The following is a 20022-nucleotide window of genomic DNA, read 5'->3' on the forward strand; positions in this document are numbered from 1 at the left end:
CACCCTTCAGGGCTGAGAAGCTCCAGGCCAAACAACAAACCACCTGTAGGAACACAGCTCCACCCATCAATAAACAGGCTGCCAAAAGACCCCTCAAGGCACACAACTGCCTTTAATCATGCCAAGAGACAGAGCCCCATCCATCAAAGGAATAAGAATCAGCTCCACCTGCCGTGGGCAGGCACCAGTCCCTCCAATCAGGAAGCCTGAAGCAACTTCAGCTACCAGAGGGGCAGACATCAGAAGCAAGAGAGGGAGTTCCCGTCGTGGCACAGTAGTTAACGAATCCGACTAGGAACCATGAGGTTGTGGGTTCAGTCCCTGCCCTTGCTCAGTGAGTCAAGGTTCCGGCGTTGCCGTGAGCTGTGGGGTAGGTCGCAGACGTGGCTCGGATCCTGCGTTGCTGTGGCTCTGGTGTAGGCTGGCAGCTATAGCTCCGATTCGACCCCTAGCCCAGGAACCTCCATATGCCACAGGAGCGGCCCAAGAAATGGCAAAAAAAAAAAAAAAAAAAAAAGCAAGAGAGGCTACACTATTGTCTGAAAAAAAAAGACCACACCAAAAATCTATACAAAAATGAAAAAGCAGAGAATTATAACTCAGATAAAAGAACAAGAAAAAACCCCAGGAAAACAGCTAAGGGATCTGGATATTACCAACCTCCATGAAAAAAGACGTTATATTGATTATAGTAAAGATGATTCAAGATCTTGGAAATAAACTGGAGACAAAAATTGATAACTTACAAGAAACAATGAACAAAGAAATAGAAAATTTAAAGGTTAAGCAAGCAGAGATGCAAAATACAATAACTGCAATAAAAAAAAATCACTAGAAGGAACCAAGAGCAGAATACAGGAGGCAGACTGAATAAGCAAGGTGGAAAACAGATTGGTGGAAATCACTGACATGGAACAGAAAAGAGAAAAAAGATTGAAAACAAATGAAGACAGTCTAACAGAACTCTTGGACAACTTTAAATGCACCAACATCATATTATAGGCATGCCAAAAGGAAAGAAGAGAAAGGGCCAGAGAAAATATTTGAAGATATACTAACTGAAGACTTCCCTAACATGGGAAAGGAATCACTCACTCAAATCCAGGAAACACAATGAGTACCATATAAAATAAACCCAAGGAGGAATACCCCAAGACACATATTAATCGAACTGACCAAAATTAAAGACAAAGAGAAAATATTGACAGCAGTAGGGAAAAGAAACAAATATCATACAAGGGAATCCCAAGAAGGTTATCAGCTGATTTTTTTCAGCAGAAACCCTGTGGGGCAGAAGGGAGTTGCACAATATACTTAAAGTGGTAAAAGGAAAAAAACCTCCAGCAAAGATTACTCTACCTAGCAAGGCTCTAATTCAGATTTAAAGGAGAACTCATAAGTTTTGCAGACAAGCAAAAGCTAAGGGAATTCAGCTCCATGAAGCCAGCTTTACAATAAATACTAAAGGAACTTCTCTAGGTGGAAAGGAAAGGGCCATAACCTAAAATAAAAATATTACAAATGACAAGGCTTATTGGTAAAGGCATACATATAGTAAAGATAGGAAATCATCCACACACAAACATGCTACCAAAACCAGAAATCATGAGAAGAGGAGGGCACAAATTCAGGATTTTGGAGATGCATTTGTAATTAAGAGACCAACAACTTAAAACAATCTTGTATATATGTAGACTTGTATATATATAAGCAATCCAAACACAACACTAAAGATAGTCATCAGATCACAAGAGAAGAGACCAAAAGAATGGGGGGGGGGAGGCCAAAAAAAAAATCCAAAACAATTAATAAAATGTCAATAAGAACATACATATCAATAATTACCTTAAATGTAAATGGAACAAATGCTCAAACCAAAAGACACAGAGTGGCTGAATGGATATAAAAACAAGACCCATATATATATGCTGTTTTCAATAGACCCACTTCAGTTCTAGGGACATATACATATTGAAAGTTAGAGGATGGAAGAAAATATTCCACACAAATGGAAATCAAAAGAAAGCTGGAGTAGCAGTACTCACATCAGACAAAATAGACCTTAAAATAAAGGATATTATAAGAGAAAAAGAAGGACATTACATAATGATCAAAGGATCAATTCAAGAAGAAGATACAATAATTCTACATATATATGCACCCAACATAGGATCACCTCAATATATAAGGCAACTGCTAATAACCTTAAAAGGACAAATGGACAATAACACAATAATAGCAGGGGATTTTCAACACCACACTTAGAGCAGTGGACAGATCATCCAGACAGAAAATCAATAAGGAAACAGAGGCCCTGAATGAAGCACTAGACCAGATGGACTTAATAGATACTTATAGCACATTCCATCTAAAAGCAACAGAATTCTTCTCAAGTGCACATGGAACATTCTCTAAGATTGTTCACATCCTGGGCCACAAATCAAGCTTTGGTAACTTTAAGAAAATTGAAATCATATTAAGCATCTTTTCTGACCATAACACTATATGACTGGAAATCAACAAGAAGAAAAAAACTGCAAAAAACACAAACACATGGAGACTAAACAACATGCTACTACACAACCAATGGATTACTGAAGAAATCAAAGAGGAAATTAAAAAATACCTAGAAGCAAATAACAACAAAGACAGGGATGCAGCAAAAGCAGTTCTAAGAGGGAAGTTTATAGCAACACAAGCCTACCTCAGGAAAAAAGAAAAAGCTCAAATAAACAACTAACTCTACACCTAAAGCAACTAGAGAGAGAAAAAAGACAAAACCCAAAGTTAGCAGAAGGAAAGAAATCATAAAGATCAGAGCAGAAATAAATGAAATAGAAATGAAGAAAACCATAGAAAAGATCAATGAAACTAAAAGCTTGTTCTTTGGAAAAATAAACAAAATTGATAAGCCCTTAGCCAGTCTCATCAAGAAAAAAAAAAGAGAGAGGACTCAAATCAATAAAATTAGAAATGAAAAAGATGAAGTTACAATGGACATCACAGAAATATGAAGCATCATAAGAGACTGCCATAAGCAACTATATGCCAATAAAATGGACAACCTACAAGAAATGGACAAATTCTTAGAAAAGTATGATCTTCTGAGACTAAACCAGACAAAATTGAAAACACGAACAGACCAATAACATGTGCTGAAATTGAAACTGTGATTAAAAAACTTCCAACAAACAAAAGTCCAGGACCAAATGGCTTCGCAGGTGAATTCTATCAAAAATTTAGAGAAGAGTTAACACCTATTCTTCTGAAACTCTTCCAAAAAGTTGTGGAAGAAAACACTCCCAAACTCATTCTATGAGGCCACCATCACACTGATACCAAAACCAGACAAAGATACCACACGAAAAAGAAAATTACAGGCCAATATCACTGATGTACATAGATGCAAAAATCCTCAACAGAATACTAGCAAAGCCAATCCAGCAATACATTAAAAGTGTCATACACCATGATCAAGTGGGATTTATAGCAGGGATGTGAGGATTTTTCAATATCTGCAAATCAGTCAGTGTGATATACTACATTAACAAAATGAAAAATAAAAACCATATGATTCTTTCAATAGATGTAGAAAAAGCTTTTGACAAAATCCAACACCCATTTCTGATAAAAACCCTCTAGAAAGTGGGCATAGAGGGGACCTATCTCAACATAATAAAGGCCATATGACAAATCCACAGCTAATATCATTCGCAATGGTGAAAAGCTGAAAGAATTCCCACTAAGATTAGGAACAAGCAAGGATTTTCACTCTCACCACTATTATTCAACATAGTTTTGGAAATCCTAGCCTTGGCAATCAGAGAAGAAAAAGAAATAAAAGGATCCATACTGGAAAGGAAGAAGTAAAACTATCACTGTTCGCAGATGACATGATACTATACCTAGAAAATCCTAAAGATGCTGCCAGAAAACTGTTAGAGCTCATCAATGAATCTGTCAAAGTTGCAGGATACAAAATTAATACACAGAAATTGACTGCATTTCTATATATTAACAATGAAAGATCAGGAAGAACAGAACAGAACAGAAACAGATTCACAGATATTGAAAAACTTATAGTTACCAAAGGAGACAAGCTGGTGGGGGGAGGGATGGTCTGAAGGTTTGGGATAGAAATGTTGTAAAATTAGGTTGTGATGATGGTTGTACAACTATAAATATAATAAAATTCCTTGAATTAAAAAAATACCCCCACCTAGAAGGAAACAGATATGTAGTTATAGGAACCATGAAGGGTCCCAAACAAGATGAACTCAAATAGACTCACGCCAAGATATATTATAATTAAAATAGTGAAAGTTAGAGTATTCTAAAGGCAACAAAAGAAAAAGAGTCATTTACAAGGGAACCTCCATAAGGCTTTTACTGATTTCTGTGAAGAAAATTTGTAGGTCAGAAGGGAGTGGCATGGTATATTCACAGACCTGAAAGGGAAAACCCTGCATCTTAGGATACTCTACCCATCAAGATTATCACTTAGAATAGAAGGAGAGAGAAAGAGTTTCTCACACAAGCAAAAACTAAAAAAATTCAGTATTACCAAGCCTAACCTTAAAGAAATGTTGAAGGGTCTTCTCTAAATAGAAAGTTCTAGAAATATATGGCCTTCCACAACTGAGTCAAGAAGAAACAGACAGATTGAACAGACTGATTACTAAGAAAATTAAATATATAATAACAACAATAATAAATTCCCAACAAACAAAAGTTTAAAACCAGACAGATTGAACAGACTGATTACTAAGAAAATTAAATATATAAAAACAACAATAATAAATTCCCAGCAAACAAAAGTTTAAAACCAGAAAGCTTCACTGGGAAATTCTACCAAACATACACAGAAGAACTTATATCTATCCTTCTCAAACAATTCCAAAAAAAACTGAAGAGGAGGGAATACTCTCAAGTTCATTCTATGAGGTCAACATCACCCTGATACCAAAACCAGACAAAGACACTGTCCAAAAAGGAGGCCAATATCTTTGATGCATACAAAAATCCTCAATGAAAAATTAGCAAACTGAATCCAATATGTATAAAAAGGATCACACACTATGATCAAGTTGTATTTATTTCAGGGTCACAAGGATGGTTCAACATAATTCAAATCAATCAATGTGATAACCACATTAATAGAAACAAAGACAAAACCACAATATCATCGCAATAGATGCAGTGAAAGCATTTGACATAATTCAACATCCATTCATGGATTTCCCTTGTGGCACAGTGTCTAGCATTGTCACTGCAGCAGCTTGGGTCACTGATGAAGCACAGGTTTGATCCCTGACCTGGGAACTTCCACATGCTGCAGGTGTGGACAAAAAAAAAAAAAAAAAAGAATAAAACATTCATTCATGATAAAACCTCTCATTAAAGTAGAGTTTAATCTCAACAAAATAAAAACTGTTTATGACAAACCCACAGGCAACATAAGACTCAACAGTGAAAACTGAAAGCCTCCTGTTGAAATATGGAAGAAGACAAGAATGCTTGCTCTTCTATTCAATGTACTATTAGAAGTCCTAGCCACAGAAATCAGGCAGAAAAAAATAAAAAAAGAAAAGAAAAGAAATAAAAGGTATCCAGATTGAAAGGGAAGAGGCAAAACTGTCACTATTTGCAAATGGCATGACACTCTCTATTGAGAATCCTACTGTCTCCATGCAAAAACTATTAGAACTAAAAAAAATGAACTCAGCAAGGTAGCAGGATACAAGATTAATGTACAGTAATCTGTTGGGTTTCTATACATTAATAATGAAATATCAGAAAAAGAAAGTATAAAACAATTCCACTTAAAATTGCCTTTTAAAAATACCTAGGAATAAACTTAACTAAGGAGGTAAAAGACCCACATGCTAAAAAGTACAAAAAATGAATTAAGGTAACTGAAAATGATTCAAATAAATGGAAAGAAATCCCATGCTCCTGGATTGGAAGAATTAATACTATTAAAATGGCCATACTACCCAAAGCGATCTACAGATTAAATGCAACCCCTCTCAAAATACCTATGACATTTTTCACAGAACTAGGAAAAATAACCCTAAAATTTATATGGAACTGCAAAAAAACCAGAATTGCTAAAATAATCCTGAAAAAAAAGAACAAAGCCAGAGGCATAACCTCCCAGACTTCAGACAATACTACAAAGGTACATTAATCGAAACAATATGGTTTTGGCACAAAAACAGACAGATGGATCAATGGAACAGAACAGAGAGCCCAGAAATAAACCCACACACCTATGGTCAATTAATCTAGACAAAGGCAGAAAAGAATATACAATGGAGAAAAGATTATCTCCTCAGCAAGTGGTGTTGGGAAAGCTGGACAGCTAAATCAATGAAATTAGAACATTCCCTCACACAATATCCAAAAATAAAATCAAAACGGCTTAATGACCTAAATGTAAGGCATGATACCATAAAATTCTTGGAGGAGAACATAGGCACAACATTCCATGACATAAATCATAGCAATATTTTCTTAGATTAGTCTCCCAAGGCAAGAGAAATTAAAGCAAAAATAAACAAATAGAGCCTAGTCAAACTTAAAAACTTTTGCACGGCAAAGGAAACCATCAACAAAATGAAAAAAAAAAAAAAAACCATACAGAATGGTGAAATATTTGCAAATGACGTGACCAACAAGGGGCTAATATCTGAGATATAAACAGTATACACAACTCGATATCAAAAAAAAAAAATGGACAGAAGACCTAAATAGACTTTTTTCCAAAGAAGACATAGCAGGTATATGAAAAGATGCTCAATGTTGCTAATTATTAGAAAAATGCAAATGAAAACCACAATGAGGTATCATCTCACTCTGGTCAGAGTGGCTATCATCAAAAAGTCTACAAATAAGAAATGCTGGAGAGGATGTTGAGAAAAGGGAACCTTCCTACACTGTTGGTAGGAATGTAAACTGGCACAGCTACTATGGAGAACTCTACGGAGGTTCCTTAGAAAACTAAAAACAGAACTATCATATGACCCAGAATTCTACTCCTGGGTATATATTTGAAAAAAACAAAAACTCTAATTCAAAAGAATACATGCGCCCCAATGTTCGTGGCAGCACTATTTACAACAGCCTAGACATGGAAGCAACCCAAGTGTCCATCAATAGATGACTGGCTTAAGAAAATGTGGCATGTATATACAAAGGAATATTACTCATTCAAAAAACAGAATGAAATATTGCCATTTGCAGCAATGGGGATGGACCTAGAGTGATATAAGTCAGACAGAAAAAGACAAATGCCATATGACATGACTTATATGTGGAATCTAAAAAATAATACAAATGAATCTATATATAAAATGGAAACAGCCTCTCAGACATAGGAAACTTATGGTTATCAAAGGAGGAAGAGAGGGACAAATTAGGAGTATGGGATTAACAGATACAAACTACTATACATAAACTAGATAAGCAACAGAGATTTATTATACAGCTCAGGGAACTATATTCAATACCTTATAATAACTTATAATGGAATATAATCTGTTAAAAAACCCCACAAATCATTAGGCTGAACACCTAAAACTAAAACTAAACACCTAAAACTAAAACTAAAACTAATACAATATTGTGAGTCAACTATACTTCAATTTTTTGGAAGGGAAGATTCAGAGGTGACAAGTGGTCAAGAATACTGAAGATAATCAGATCCACATTTCTTACCAGATGAGACAAGATTTTCAAACATAGAAATTGGGAAAACTAGGAAGATCCTGAGGTAATGGAATGAGGTTAGAACTATTGGTATAAACTCATGAAGTTTTAAATACATACACACAGATACAGAAAACTTATAGATATATGTAACAATGAGCACACCACATTCCAGATGCTGGCTTTTAAATATCTTCTGCACTAAGGAGCCAGAGCTCCTTAGAGGAATGAGTGATTGAAAGGCTTGGACAAGAAAAGAACATGATGAGTCTGAATTAACTTGTTGTGGGAGAAAGTAAAGAAATGCCCAAAGAATGATAGGGACTACAAGTCAGCTTGAAGGACTTCCCACTGGTTGGGACAATGACAACATCAAAATAAATAATGAAGATATTTAATTGAAACTCAATGAATAAAATAAAAATCCATAAGTTCACCTGATATAAATAAATGAATGTATAAATAAACACATGAAGGAGAAGTTCTTCCATACAGTAGAATTCCAACTATAAAATGTGAAGGTTTCATAAATAGTAATTGGTGTAATATTGGACTATCTCCCCACAAAATACTAATCAAATACAAAGAAAAAACAGTGACTTTCACAGTGGAGAACCTGGCAGATACAGATTTGGCCAAGATGATCAAGGTTAACATCCTCAGAAGTGGTACAGATTGCTATCATGCAGCCTCCTAACGTGGTACAGCATCTTTTCTCCAAGTTTCCTGCCAAGAATGCAAAGCTTGAGTCTGAGGAAACATCTGACTGATCCAAGTGGAGGGTCATCCTAGTGAATGGAAAGTCTATGCTCTTTAAGACTGTCAAGAACATGGAACCAAGGAAGGAAGGAGGAAATGTCCCAAACTGAAGGAGAACAACGGGACAATGGGTGTTCCTGGAGAGGAACAAGGGAAAAGAGATGTTGGGATAATTGGAGAAAACTGAATGGGGTCAGCAGATTGGAGGCTGGTACTGTATTGATACTGGTTTTCCATATTGGAAAGAAGAGTGTTCTTGTTTTGTGAAAGTAGATATGGAATATTTAGGAGTCACAGGTGTTTATATATATAAATACACATGTACACACACACACATATGCACATGGATATATATATATATATAAATTATTTATAAATATACACAAATATATACATAGATATGTACGTATGCTAGAGTTACTAAAATTAGCCTAAATACATAGAGCCCTCAGGGAAATAATCAAGAAATGGAACAGTAGGTTCTAACGCTTTTCCCATCTTGTCATCATTTGGACCAAATACACACAAGGCCTCATGGACCCATTCTACCTTCTCAGAGTCCCTGAAATAGCCCTCTTTGGTTGTCATGCTAGAATGAGAATCTATGACCCTACACTTGTCATTCATTTATGCCAATACCTCAATGATCACTCAAAGCCACAAGTTGCATTCAATTGCACATCAAGTATTCAGTGTGCACTTATCACGTGCCAGGTCCTGTTCAGGTACTTTGACACATTGGTGAACAAAAGGTAAGAACCCCCTCCCCATCCTCTTTGTTAGGTGGTGATGTATGTGACATAAAGATGATGGTCGTCTGGTTGGGGCCAGTTCACTCAGTTGTCCTCCTGTTACTATAGTGTTGAAACCGACTGTGTTCTTTGTGACTGAAAAGGAAACTGCTCACACGGTGCCCACAGGTAAAGCCTTTGCACAACACCAGGAAACCTCAAAGAGTTTTTTCATAACATAACCAAGTTTCCTTGGTGACCTACATGGGCAGCATTTCTTCTCCTTCACACTGGGGGAATGGACGTGACCTTCAAAACAGTCCAGTGCTTCTCAGCACCAGCTCTTCCCTGAGCAGAGCCTCATGCCCTGGTGCTTCTGCGGTAAACACGTTTTTGTGGGCTGAAAATCAGAACACTATGTCGTCCTTGCTGAAACTTCCAAATACGGGTATGGAAAAGAAGAGCACAAACCTTTACCAATGCTTGGTCACTTCAGTCTTGATCTGAGGGTGGCTGACAGGTTCTGCCATCAGGGTTTAATGTGCTACCAATTTAGGAGAGCAGCACATCTATGCCTCGGGCACAGACAGAGATGGGCAGTGCCAAAGTGCTTCTTCTCTGGGTCAGCTTTTGTAGGAGCTTGGCCTTGTCCTTGAGTCTGGTCTCCCCTGTCTACCTTGGCCTTGACCCCAGCCTGACCCTGGCTGAGCCAGCCTCTCTCTGCCTAAGAAATGCTCCTCAGAGAGGATGGGGTGGGGGAGGGGGTGTTGGGTGAAAGACTCAGATAGAGGTTTCTTTACCACAGTGTAGACATTGTGGTTTTGTTGGAATCACATCCAGGTTTATGTGCATTTGGTTTTATGAAAAACCCAGGGCTATTCACCCAAGAGTGAAATGAGTTGACCCAGCTCAGCCACAAGTGGTATTTTGGCTAGAGATAAGCTCCTATAGGGAAGGGGGAAACCTCCCTTCTCTAACTTTAAAGACTCTCGAGGGTTTGGTGTGGTAGAGGAAGAACCCTGGACACCTGGGTCCTGCTGTTGCTCTGCCACCAATGAGCCGTGTGACCGAAGGCAGGACAGTTTGCCTCTCTGCGCTTCAGCTTCCTCATCTCTAAAGTGGATGGGGGAGTTCCTGTCATGGCTCAGTGGTTAAAGAATCTGATTGGGAACCACAAGGTTGCGGGTTTGATCCCTGGCCTCGCTTAGTGAGTTAAGGATCCGGCATTGCTGTGAGCTGCAGTGTAAGTCACAGATGCGGCTCATATCCTGCATTGCTGTGGCTGTGGTGTAGCCCAGCAGCTACAGCTCCGATTAGACCCCTAGCCTGGGAATCTCCATATGCCCCAGGTGTGGCCTTAGAAAAGACAAAAAGAGCAAAAAAAAAAAAAAAAAAAAGTGGGTGGGGTGGAAGTGATGACCTCTTAAAGCCCTTCTAGCTCACACACTTTGATTCTAGGCAGGACTATCTACATAGTTTGCAGGACCCAGTGCAAAATAAAAATGCAGAGCCTCTTGCTAGAAAAATTATTAAGAATTTCAACACAGCAAGAGCAGAACATGAAGCCAAAAGCAGGGCCCTTCTACTCACAGAGCCCTGCGTGCCTGACCAGATAGCATGCCCAGGAAGCTGGGCTTGACTCTATGGGTGTCCCCTCGCTACCCTTTTCTGATCACATTTGTTGAAGCCTTTGCTTAATAGAGTGTGAAGATTATGGGCTTTGCAGTTAGAAAGACTTAGTCTTTACTGCAAGCCAACTATATTTCAATTAAAAAAAAAAAAAGAGGTGTTTCCGTTGTGGCTCAGCAGAAACGAATCTATCTAGTATGCATGAGAATGCAGGTTCAATCCCCGGCCCCGCCCAGTGGTTAAGGATCTGGCGTTGCCAAGAGCTGTGGTGTAGGTCCCAGATGTGGCTCAGATCCCAAGTTGCCGTGGCTGTGGAGTAGGCCAGCAGCTGTAGCTCTGATTCAACCCCTAGCCTGGGAACCTCCCTATGCCAAGAGTGAGGCCCTAAAAAGACCAAGAAAGAAAGAAAGACTTGATCTTTAATTTTGGCCCTCTGTGTATGTGTGACCTTGGCTTTCCTCACTTGCTCTTTGCCTCAGTTTCCTCATGTGTAAAAGGGACAAATCACTCCCACCAAGCAGAAAGGCTGTGAGCACCTGGGCTTGCTGGGATTCAGTAAACAGCATCGCCAGTGTCAAAAGGTACCGTTATTCATGCTAAACTGAATTCCACCTGAAAAAGAGTTTCATGAAACTGTTGCTTTTTAAGGCAAGGTTATGTACTGCTAGAGAGACTGTCAGATTCAAAACAGACTTTCTTTTTCGCCAAAAAAAAGTCACGAGTGTTTTTTTTTGTTGTTTTTTTGTTTTGTTTTTAACAGCATCTGTGGTGCTCTGCTCCCTGGACCACACACTCTACGATTTAGGAAGTCATTCCATTCCCAACTGGAAATTATCTCTTGGGCCTGTTACTTTTTTTACTCAGCTCCCTATCCTCCCACTCATTTCCCCTGCTATTCAGGACTGCATATGGCTTTTGAGAAAACCATTGGAGTTTCACATTTGTTTCATGACTATTCTTGTTCTCATTTGCTTTTACTTCACATGTCTCCACACATGCAGTTTCCCCCCCATCTCTCTCCTGAGATCCCTCTTTGCTCTATTAATATACCATAAGCAGCAGTCAGCTTCCCCCAGGGGAAGAAGTAGCACTCATTCACATATTCGTCCCTTCACTCATTCACTTACTCATTGTTTTTTGAACATTTACTGTGTGTGTTGGCCATGTTGCCAGACTCAGGGTATACAGAGATGAACTATGATCTTGGAGAAGCTTAAGAACCATGGGCGGGACAGATAAGTGAAACTTGAAATACAACAAGGTAATACCTTTATGAGGATTGCAGGGCTGAGGGTGGTGGGGGGAAGTTGACTCCCAGGAGTTCAGCTTCCACCTGGGGAAGCCAGAGAAGGAAAGATTTGATTTGGGTCTTAAAGGGTAAGGAAGAGTTTTCCAGGAAAAGACATGTCCATCTGAAAGGAATCCTGGGACCTCACTGCTGCTCAGTCACCCTTTCACTCAACTCTTGTCATCTCCCTGACATAGTGGTCTCGGGATGGTCCTCGGCTTCACAACCTGGGCCTTCTGGGTGGGGCCCTTCCTCCCTGCTCTTTGGCTTCATCATGATTCCTTGCTGTCCCTCTCTTTCCCTCTCTCTCAGAGGAAGTGGTCCTTTCTCCTTCCAAAGCCAGCCCTTCCTCTGAGACTCCCATCCTATCCCACCTCCTCTAAGACTTGGTTTGATACATTTCTCTCACAGCTTCAATATCTCCTACTTTCTAGCCCCCTTCCCCCTGTCTACAAACAGGTTCCAATTTCACACAATGGAAAAACAAACACAAGCTTCCTGAACCCTGCTCTGCCCTCAAGCTACTGAGGTACCCACAGCCTCCCTCTGACACGCTTGTTGAGGAAACTGGTTTCTTCTATCTCAGCCATTACATTCTCACTGCTCTTTCCCTCATTCTCTCCTTACCTTCTAGCGGTCTGGCTTTCAGCCCCTCTGTGCCATGGAATCTCATCAGACCTCCAGATCAATGACCGTCCTGGCCCATCTTCAGCCCTCGTTCCCATCCACTTTTGTGGTGGTGAAACCCTTGAAACGTCATTCCACAGCGCTGTGCTCCACCTTCTTCTGCTCGCTCGCCTCCCCCACCAGCCCCTCTTCTCTTCTCTTGACCTCACCCCTCAGACACACCATATTGCCCCTTGGCCTCAGCTTTCTGACTCCCAAGCTCTTCCTTGAGGTCCCCCCTCTTCTCTAAGCCTCCTGCTCATCTTTCCAACTGTGTCTGTTATATTTTTATTGGGGTGACTCAGTGACACTCAACGGTTGCACTCATGACCCCTGCCCTTGAACCTTTATATTTTGGTGAGTGATGCTATCATCATCCTAGCACTCAGAATCAGGATCTGAATATTATTTATTCCTCTTCCTCTCTCTCTTGTCTCATTTCCAGTTAGGTAACAAACCCTGTCATTGTTCTTGACGTCTTTGTTATTATCAAAGCAATGAATTTACCTTACCCTTGGAACACTGCGGTTGTCTGATAACGCACCTCCATTCTCTCCTGACCTAGGTGAACTGATCTTTCTAAAGCCTCCCTCTGATGGGTCACAGTCCCCTTGCTTTCTGTATATACTTATATTTATCTCTGCATAGTGTTTTTTAAACAACCTCTGATTTTTCTATTCAATTCAACAAATGTTTGATCAGTGCCTCATGTATACAAATCCGTTGGGGAGGAGCTGCAAAAAGGGGAAGATAGAGATTTTGCCTTCAAAGTGTAGACTCCAACTTTAAGAGAAAACCACTGAGAATAAGAGAATGAGAAGAGCTAGAAAGGAAGAGAAAAAAAGCAATGATGGCTTCAGAAGGAAGAAATCATAGTGTGTGTGCATGTCTACAGTTGTGAGAAGTAGAGATGGTGTTTGTGGAGAATTTTAATAGGGAGAAATGAGAATAGAACCTTCCAGGTGAAGAAAACAATTTCATCCATGGTCTAAAGATAGGAAATTACCATGCGTGTTTGAGAAATGTTGAGTAATCCAGATTTGCTGAAGCGCAGTCTAGTAGATAAACTTGATAAGTATGAAAATTCATTTATTTTAGGAAATACAGAAAAAAACAGTATAACTGAGGACTTTGGCTTATGTTTCAACAAAAACATCTACCTGAGTGCTATATATATTTGTTGCCCCCCCCCCCCACACGGTAGTGTGGATATGAGAATTTTGCTCTTGAGAAACTCAATCTCCTGAGAGGAAGGGATAATTGCACCTTTGTGTGGTAAACACCATTAGCAGCAGCAGTAAAGATGTGTGTGGTGCCTTTGGCAGCCAGAAGAGGGAAAGGAGGAGTTCCCGTCGTGGCGCAGTGGTTGACGAATCCGACTAGGAACCATGAGGTTGCGGGTTCGGTCCCTGCCCTTGCTCAGTGGGTTAATGATCCGGCGTTGCCGTGAGCTGTGGTGTAGGTTGCAGACGCGGCTTGGATCCCACGTTGCTGTGGCTCTGGCGTAGGCCAGTAGCTACAGCTCCAATTAGACCCCTAGCCTGGGAACCTCCATATGCCGCGGGAGCGGCTGAAGAAATAGCAAAAAGACAAAAAAAAAAAAAAAAAGAAGAGGGAAAGGAAATTCAGTGGGCATGGATTATAAGGGAAACTATACAGATATGTAGCATTTGATTTAGGCTTCCAAGAGTAAGTAGTTAGTCAATGGAAAGGGGGAAGTAGGTAAATGGAACAGGAAGAGAGGTTTTTTTTTTAGGGGGGGTGTAAAAATGTGTTCACAGAAATGTGGTTTCAGTGGGGGTTGGAGGAGTTATCCCCTGGTGGTTCTTAATGGGGTGATTTTGTTCCCTAGGGGACATTTGACAATGTCTCCAGATAGTTTTTGGCTATCATGAGGGTGATAGCAAGGTGGGAGTTGGGGAAGGCTCCTGGCATCTAGTGGGTAGAAGCCAGAGATATTGCTAAATATCCTACAATGCACAGGACAGTCCCTTATGACAAAGAATTATCTATTCAAAATGCCAATAGTGCTGAGGTTCAGAAACCCCAGGGTAGAGTATGACAGTCCTAGAAAGAAGTGGCAGGAAATGGGGTTGGAAAGATAGACTGGTGTTAATTTGTGAAAGATCTTAAATGCCATGTAATATAATGGAGGTTTCTAGGAAGGTAAGAGTTTTATTTTTATTCATTTATTTGGTCTCCTATTTATGTATAGTATAGTTCAATAAAAAGCAATAATGCTTACAAGTGACAAAAGAACATTTTCTTTACAAAATTCTGTCAATAAATTTTGAGGTTATCTGAACAAAGATTTTCTATGAAAAGAGTTCTCCTTTTCTGATTACCACCTAAATTCCTCTGCCCCCTGCCACTCCTCCACCCCCACCCCCACCCAAGGTGCCCAGGGTTATCCACAGAGCCTTTTGGCTGAGCTAAGCCATCATGTATGAGGGCTAAGCTCTGGGTAAAGGTGGTCCCTCTGAGACCACAGCCAGGAACGGAACACTTGTTTAGCTTACAGCCAGGTATGGGTTCTCAGGAAAGACTGGCTCTGGCCCAGGACTAATAAATGATGTTTGTGAACAGAAGTCTGGGGATCACTTTTTCTAAACCATATTCATGTTGGAAAAAGTGAGTTCATGTTATCATTACTTAATTCAGTACTTTCCCCGACTCTTGCAGTATGAATTCCTGCCCCACTCCCAAAATTTGCTGTGATAGCCGCTTCATGATCAGGAGGTTGATAATAGGCTGGAAATCACTTAGGAAACACAAGACCTCCTATGCCTAGTTTCAACCTTCTGAACAAAGCTATCTGCCCAGAAATCAAAGTCTGTTTACAATTAAAATCTGCCTAGAATTAAAGTCTAGGGGATGGAGAAGGTTACAGGGAAGACCCTTCATTCAGATCAAAGGAGACCGATTACCAAAGACCCTATACTAGGTTTTCAAAACTTTGAGTTCAGGGAACGTTTCCAAATATTAGAATTTTCAATGGCACACCTAAAGGAATTAAATGGGGTCTACTGTCATGGTCACACTACAGTGGCATTCATACACTGAAGTTAAAAAATACAACCTGTGTGACCCTAGGAAGGTCAAAATTTAAATGTCAGACAATTCTTCCCTCCTTCTGCTCAGCAAGTATATGCTGTAGATTAGGGCTGCCAAAAATACAGGACACATTTACTTTTGAATTTTAGATAATGAATTTTTTTTTAGTACAAGTTTGTACTATGCTAAATTCATTTATCTGAAATTCAAATTTAACAGAGCACGCTCTATTTTTATTTGCTAAATCTGGCCACAAGAGAGTAGGAGAAGGGAATCTTCCTTTATTCAGCCAGCATCTGTGCCCATGGGCTTCTCTGAGGTGAGCAACTTGCCTCTCTGGATGCGGCTATTATTAAAGATGCATACAACACAGCCCCTTGAGCCAGGCCAACTACATCAGCTAGTGTTCAAGTGAATAAATCATGATCTGCCTTAATGTTGGAGGGGGAAAGGATTGTCTGAAACAGACTCACTGAGAGATATCGGTCTCTGATGTGGTAACTTTCTTAAGTATTTTCTTCATTTGACAAAAATTGAGTATTTGAACTGTTCTAGGCACTTAGGACAGAATGAGGGACGAAATAGCTTCTTGTTAGAACAAGGAACTAAACATCCCTGTTCTCATGATGCCTATATGCTCCTGGAGGGAGATTTTCAATGCGAATTTTAATATCTTTTTATCCTGGAATCGACCTGAGTTAGATGTTACTCTACCTACTGGCTCTATCACACTTGAATACCTTGACACTATTTGAATACACCTGCTTTCTGCCTTGATCATGTTTTCTTATATATTCCTGATGCAAAATTCTTGCTATGCCAGTATCTCCCATAGTAGGTCGTATGAGACTAGACAGTAATAAACACTGGTGTAAAAGACAGAAAGCTTTTAGGAACATGAGTCTCCTGAGAACTTTCTGTGTCTTGGCAAGTGTGCATGTACACATGTGTATTTTTCTGAGGGTATCTGGGTACACAGATGATGTGTCTCTTGGAAATGTTGGGTGAAAAGAGGCTATCTCCTTTCTGAGTGACTCCTAATTTTTAAAAACATTTTCTTGACCAGTTTAGTTGCAAAAGCAAACACTTGAAAGATTCCAGTAACAACTTCTTGGGCAGAAAAGATGGTCCCTGCTTAGAGCTTGGTTCAGCAGCAGACATTGAAATGTGGCTTGGATCCAACCCTTGGCCTAGTATTAGGGTGTTATATTCCACTAGAGGCCCTGGTACCTTTTCAGAAATGCACCAAATCAGGCACAGACTTGCTGGCAGCCACAGCAGAGGGATTTTACTGATCCATGCCCAGCTCTCAGGAGGTAACTGGCAAGAGAGAAGAAAGCAAAACAAGAAACTAAATCCTTATACACCTTATAAATTTGCCTTGGAAATTCTGCCTCAAGGCTGTCAAAGAATAGGAATAATGATTTCATTTTCTCCAAGGCCAGTTCTTGGGCATTGAGCCTTTAATGCAGAAAAAAAACCCAAAAAACAAAAAACAAAAAACAAAAAAACCCACATCCAATTATCTGATTATCAACTTTTTCTCTAAGTCTTGACAATGCTAGGGTCAGGTGACTCTGTTCCTTGACAATAAACTAAGTTATGCCACTTCTGGCCAAAGGAGGTCTTCAGATCACATGACTTGCTTCCAAGTCAGGGGCAAAGCCTTGAAATCATGCGCATCTACTTTGCCTATAAGACGTTTCTTTGATATTTTAAATCTCCTCTGCCAGGAATAAGTCCATTTGTCTCCATTCTGTCTGAGGTTGTGAAGCTGAGATTCCACTGGCGAGTTGGTATGTAGATTAGGTTGTTCTGCTTGGCTTCTAACTGAAGCTAGAAGCCAGCAAAGAGTAATCTGGGTACAGCCTCTTGCTGCCCTCTGGTGGAGACGTGGGTATTGCACAAGCCATAACTGAGGACTGATTTTCTGAGCTGTTTCAGGTGTCCATACAAAGGTCCATGGGGAGTAATTCCACTTAAAGCTATTAAGTTATATGCTACTGTAAAGCTAAATGTTATAATAAAAATATGTATTGAATAGAGTTTGAAAGGTTGCTCTATAGGAGTCTGATTTCCCAGTAATGGGGGCTTTTATTCTATCCCTTTTTAATTTTTTTTGTTTTTTATTAAATTTTATTTTTTAAATTGTATTTGATTTACAATGTTCTTTCAATGTTTCATCAATGTTTCTATTGTATAACAAGTATCACGAGCATGCATACATGTACATTTTTTAATACTATCTTCCATCATGTTCTAAGCCAAGAGATTGGACATAAGTTGCCTGTGCTGTACAGTAGGACCCCATTGCTTACCCATTCCAAATGCAACAGTGTGCACTACTAACCTAAACTCCCCATTCATCCCACTCTCGCCCCACAACCCAGCAACCGCAAGTCTGCTTTACATGTCTGCAATCTGTTTCTGTTTAGTAGATAGGATCATTTTGTGCTATATTTTAGATTCCATATATTAAGTGCTATCATATGATTTGTCTTTCTCTTTCTGACTTACCTCATCTAGTATGAGAATCTCTAGTTGCATCCATATTGCTGCAAATTATTTTGTCCTTTTTATGGCTGAATAATATTCTATTGCATATATGTACCACATTTTAATCCATTCATCTCTTGAGGGACATTTAGGTTGTTGCCATGTCTTGGCTATCATGAATAGCGCTGCGATGAACATAGGGATATGTGTACCTTTTTGAATGAATGTTTTGTCTGGATCAATGCCCAGGAGTGGGATTGCTGAATAATACGGTAGTTCTATATTTAGTTTTCTGAGGTACCCCCCCATACTGTTTGCCATAGTGGTTGTACCAATTTACATTCCCATCAACACTGAACACCATACACAAAAATAAACTCAAAAATGGATTAAAGACCTAAACATAGGGCCAGATACTATGAAACTCCTAGAGGAAAACATAGGCAGAACACTCTTTGACATAAATCACAGAAACATCTGTTTGATCCACCTCTTAGAATAAGGTCGATAAAAACAAAAATAAACCAATGAGACCTAATTAAACTCAAAAGTTTTTGTAAAGCAAAGGAAACCATTAAAACAACAACAACAACAAAAAGACAACCCACACAATGAGAGAAAATCTTTGCAAACAATGGAACAGACAAAAACTTAATCTCCAAAATATACAAACAACTCACACAACTCAACAACAATAACAACAAAAAAACAAACAACCTAATCGAAAAATGGGCAGAAGACTCAAATAGACATTTCTTCAATGAAGGCATATGGTTAGCCAAGAGGCACATGAAAAAATGCTCAACATCACTAGTTATTAGAGAACAAGAATGAGGTGCTACCTCACACAGAATGGCCATCATTAACAAGTCAACAAATAACAAATTCTGGAGAGGGTGTGGAGAAAAGGGAACCCTCTATACCTCTTTTATTTCTGTTTGCTGGGAACTCATTTGTTACTGTCTTCTCAGCTCTTTTCTTCATCATTTCATGTATCTCTAGATAATTATAAGATTCTTGCAAGGGGTCATCTTCACACATTTCCAAAAAGTGAAAATCAGCATTTGACCCATGAAAATTATAATTCTTATACACTCTAGATCTTAAACTTGGATTTATATCTATACATTCAGATCAAAATTCAAACGAAAATTCAATTCAGGAATTCAAATGAAATATGTGAGTCTTATATCTTCTGAAAGTTCCTGAATGCAAATGAGAGGCTGTCCCCTTAAGACTTTTACATGTAAATTACATTTTGAAAGAAAATATGTTTTATTACAGCCCTAAAAATGGGAAAATATATTAAAAGTCTAGTCAGGCAGAAGATGCTTTTTAGAATCAAGGAAACATTTTGGACACTAGCATATGGGTTATTAACCCATTATGCATATGTATGACTGGCCTTTCAAATGTGGTCCAGCGACTTACAGAGCTGTTGTATTTCTTCAATTAAGAAATTTTTAATGCTATGCTAGTACTTGGTTCTTATTGAAAGGCCTTTTTATTCATTAGTTAATTCATTCAGTATTTATTCAACAGGTATTTACTGAGCACCCATGTGCCAGCAGGAGGGAGGACATACATCCCTTGCTTGAAGGTGCTTAGAGGACCCAGCACAGATGTCTCAGGAACAAGGCAAACTGTTGTCAGTCACTCTCGTAGGGAGGTAGAGAAAAAGGGAGATGG

The 20022-nt window shown here is 39.3% G+C and overlaps 1 protein-coding gene across 12 annotated transcripts in view; it reads right to left on the minus strand.

The window, feature by feature from the left end:
- GTPBP8 (GTP binding protein 8) overlaps positions 1–20022 on the minus strand; it is a 201139-nt gene that overhangs the window by 141626 nt on the left and 39491 nt on the right. For 5 of the 12 annotated variants that reach the window (XR_014824824.1, XR_014824823.1, XR_014824828.1 and 2 more), the window contains exon 6: positions 17068–17157. The exons of the other annotated variants lie outside the window; for them this stretch is intronic. Coding sequence is in view for 2 of the 5 variants with exons in the window: in XM_084991281.1 (XP_084847407.1) it covers positions 17088–17157 (70 nt within the window). In the remaining 3 variants the exon portion in view is untranslated. The remainder of the gene's footprint in view (positions 1–17067; positions 17158–20022) is intronic. 12 annotated transcript variants of the gene reach the window in all.

This window comes from Sus scrofa, chromosome 13, assembly GCF_054392235.1.
Source record: "Sus scrofa isolate SSC_HxYL_T2T_F1_AM1 chromosome 13, Sscrofa_HxYL_maternal_Yorkshire_Landrace_v2.0, whole genome shotgun sequence".
Lineage (NCBI taxonomy): Eukaryota > Metazoa > Chordata > Mammalia > Artiodactyla > Suidae > Sus > Sus scrofa.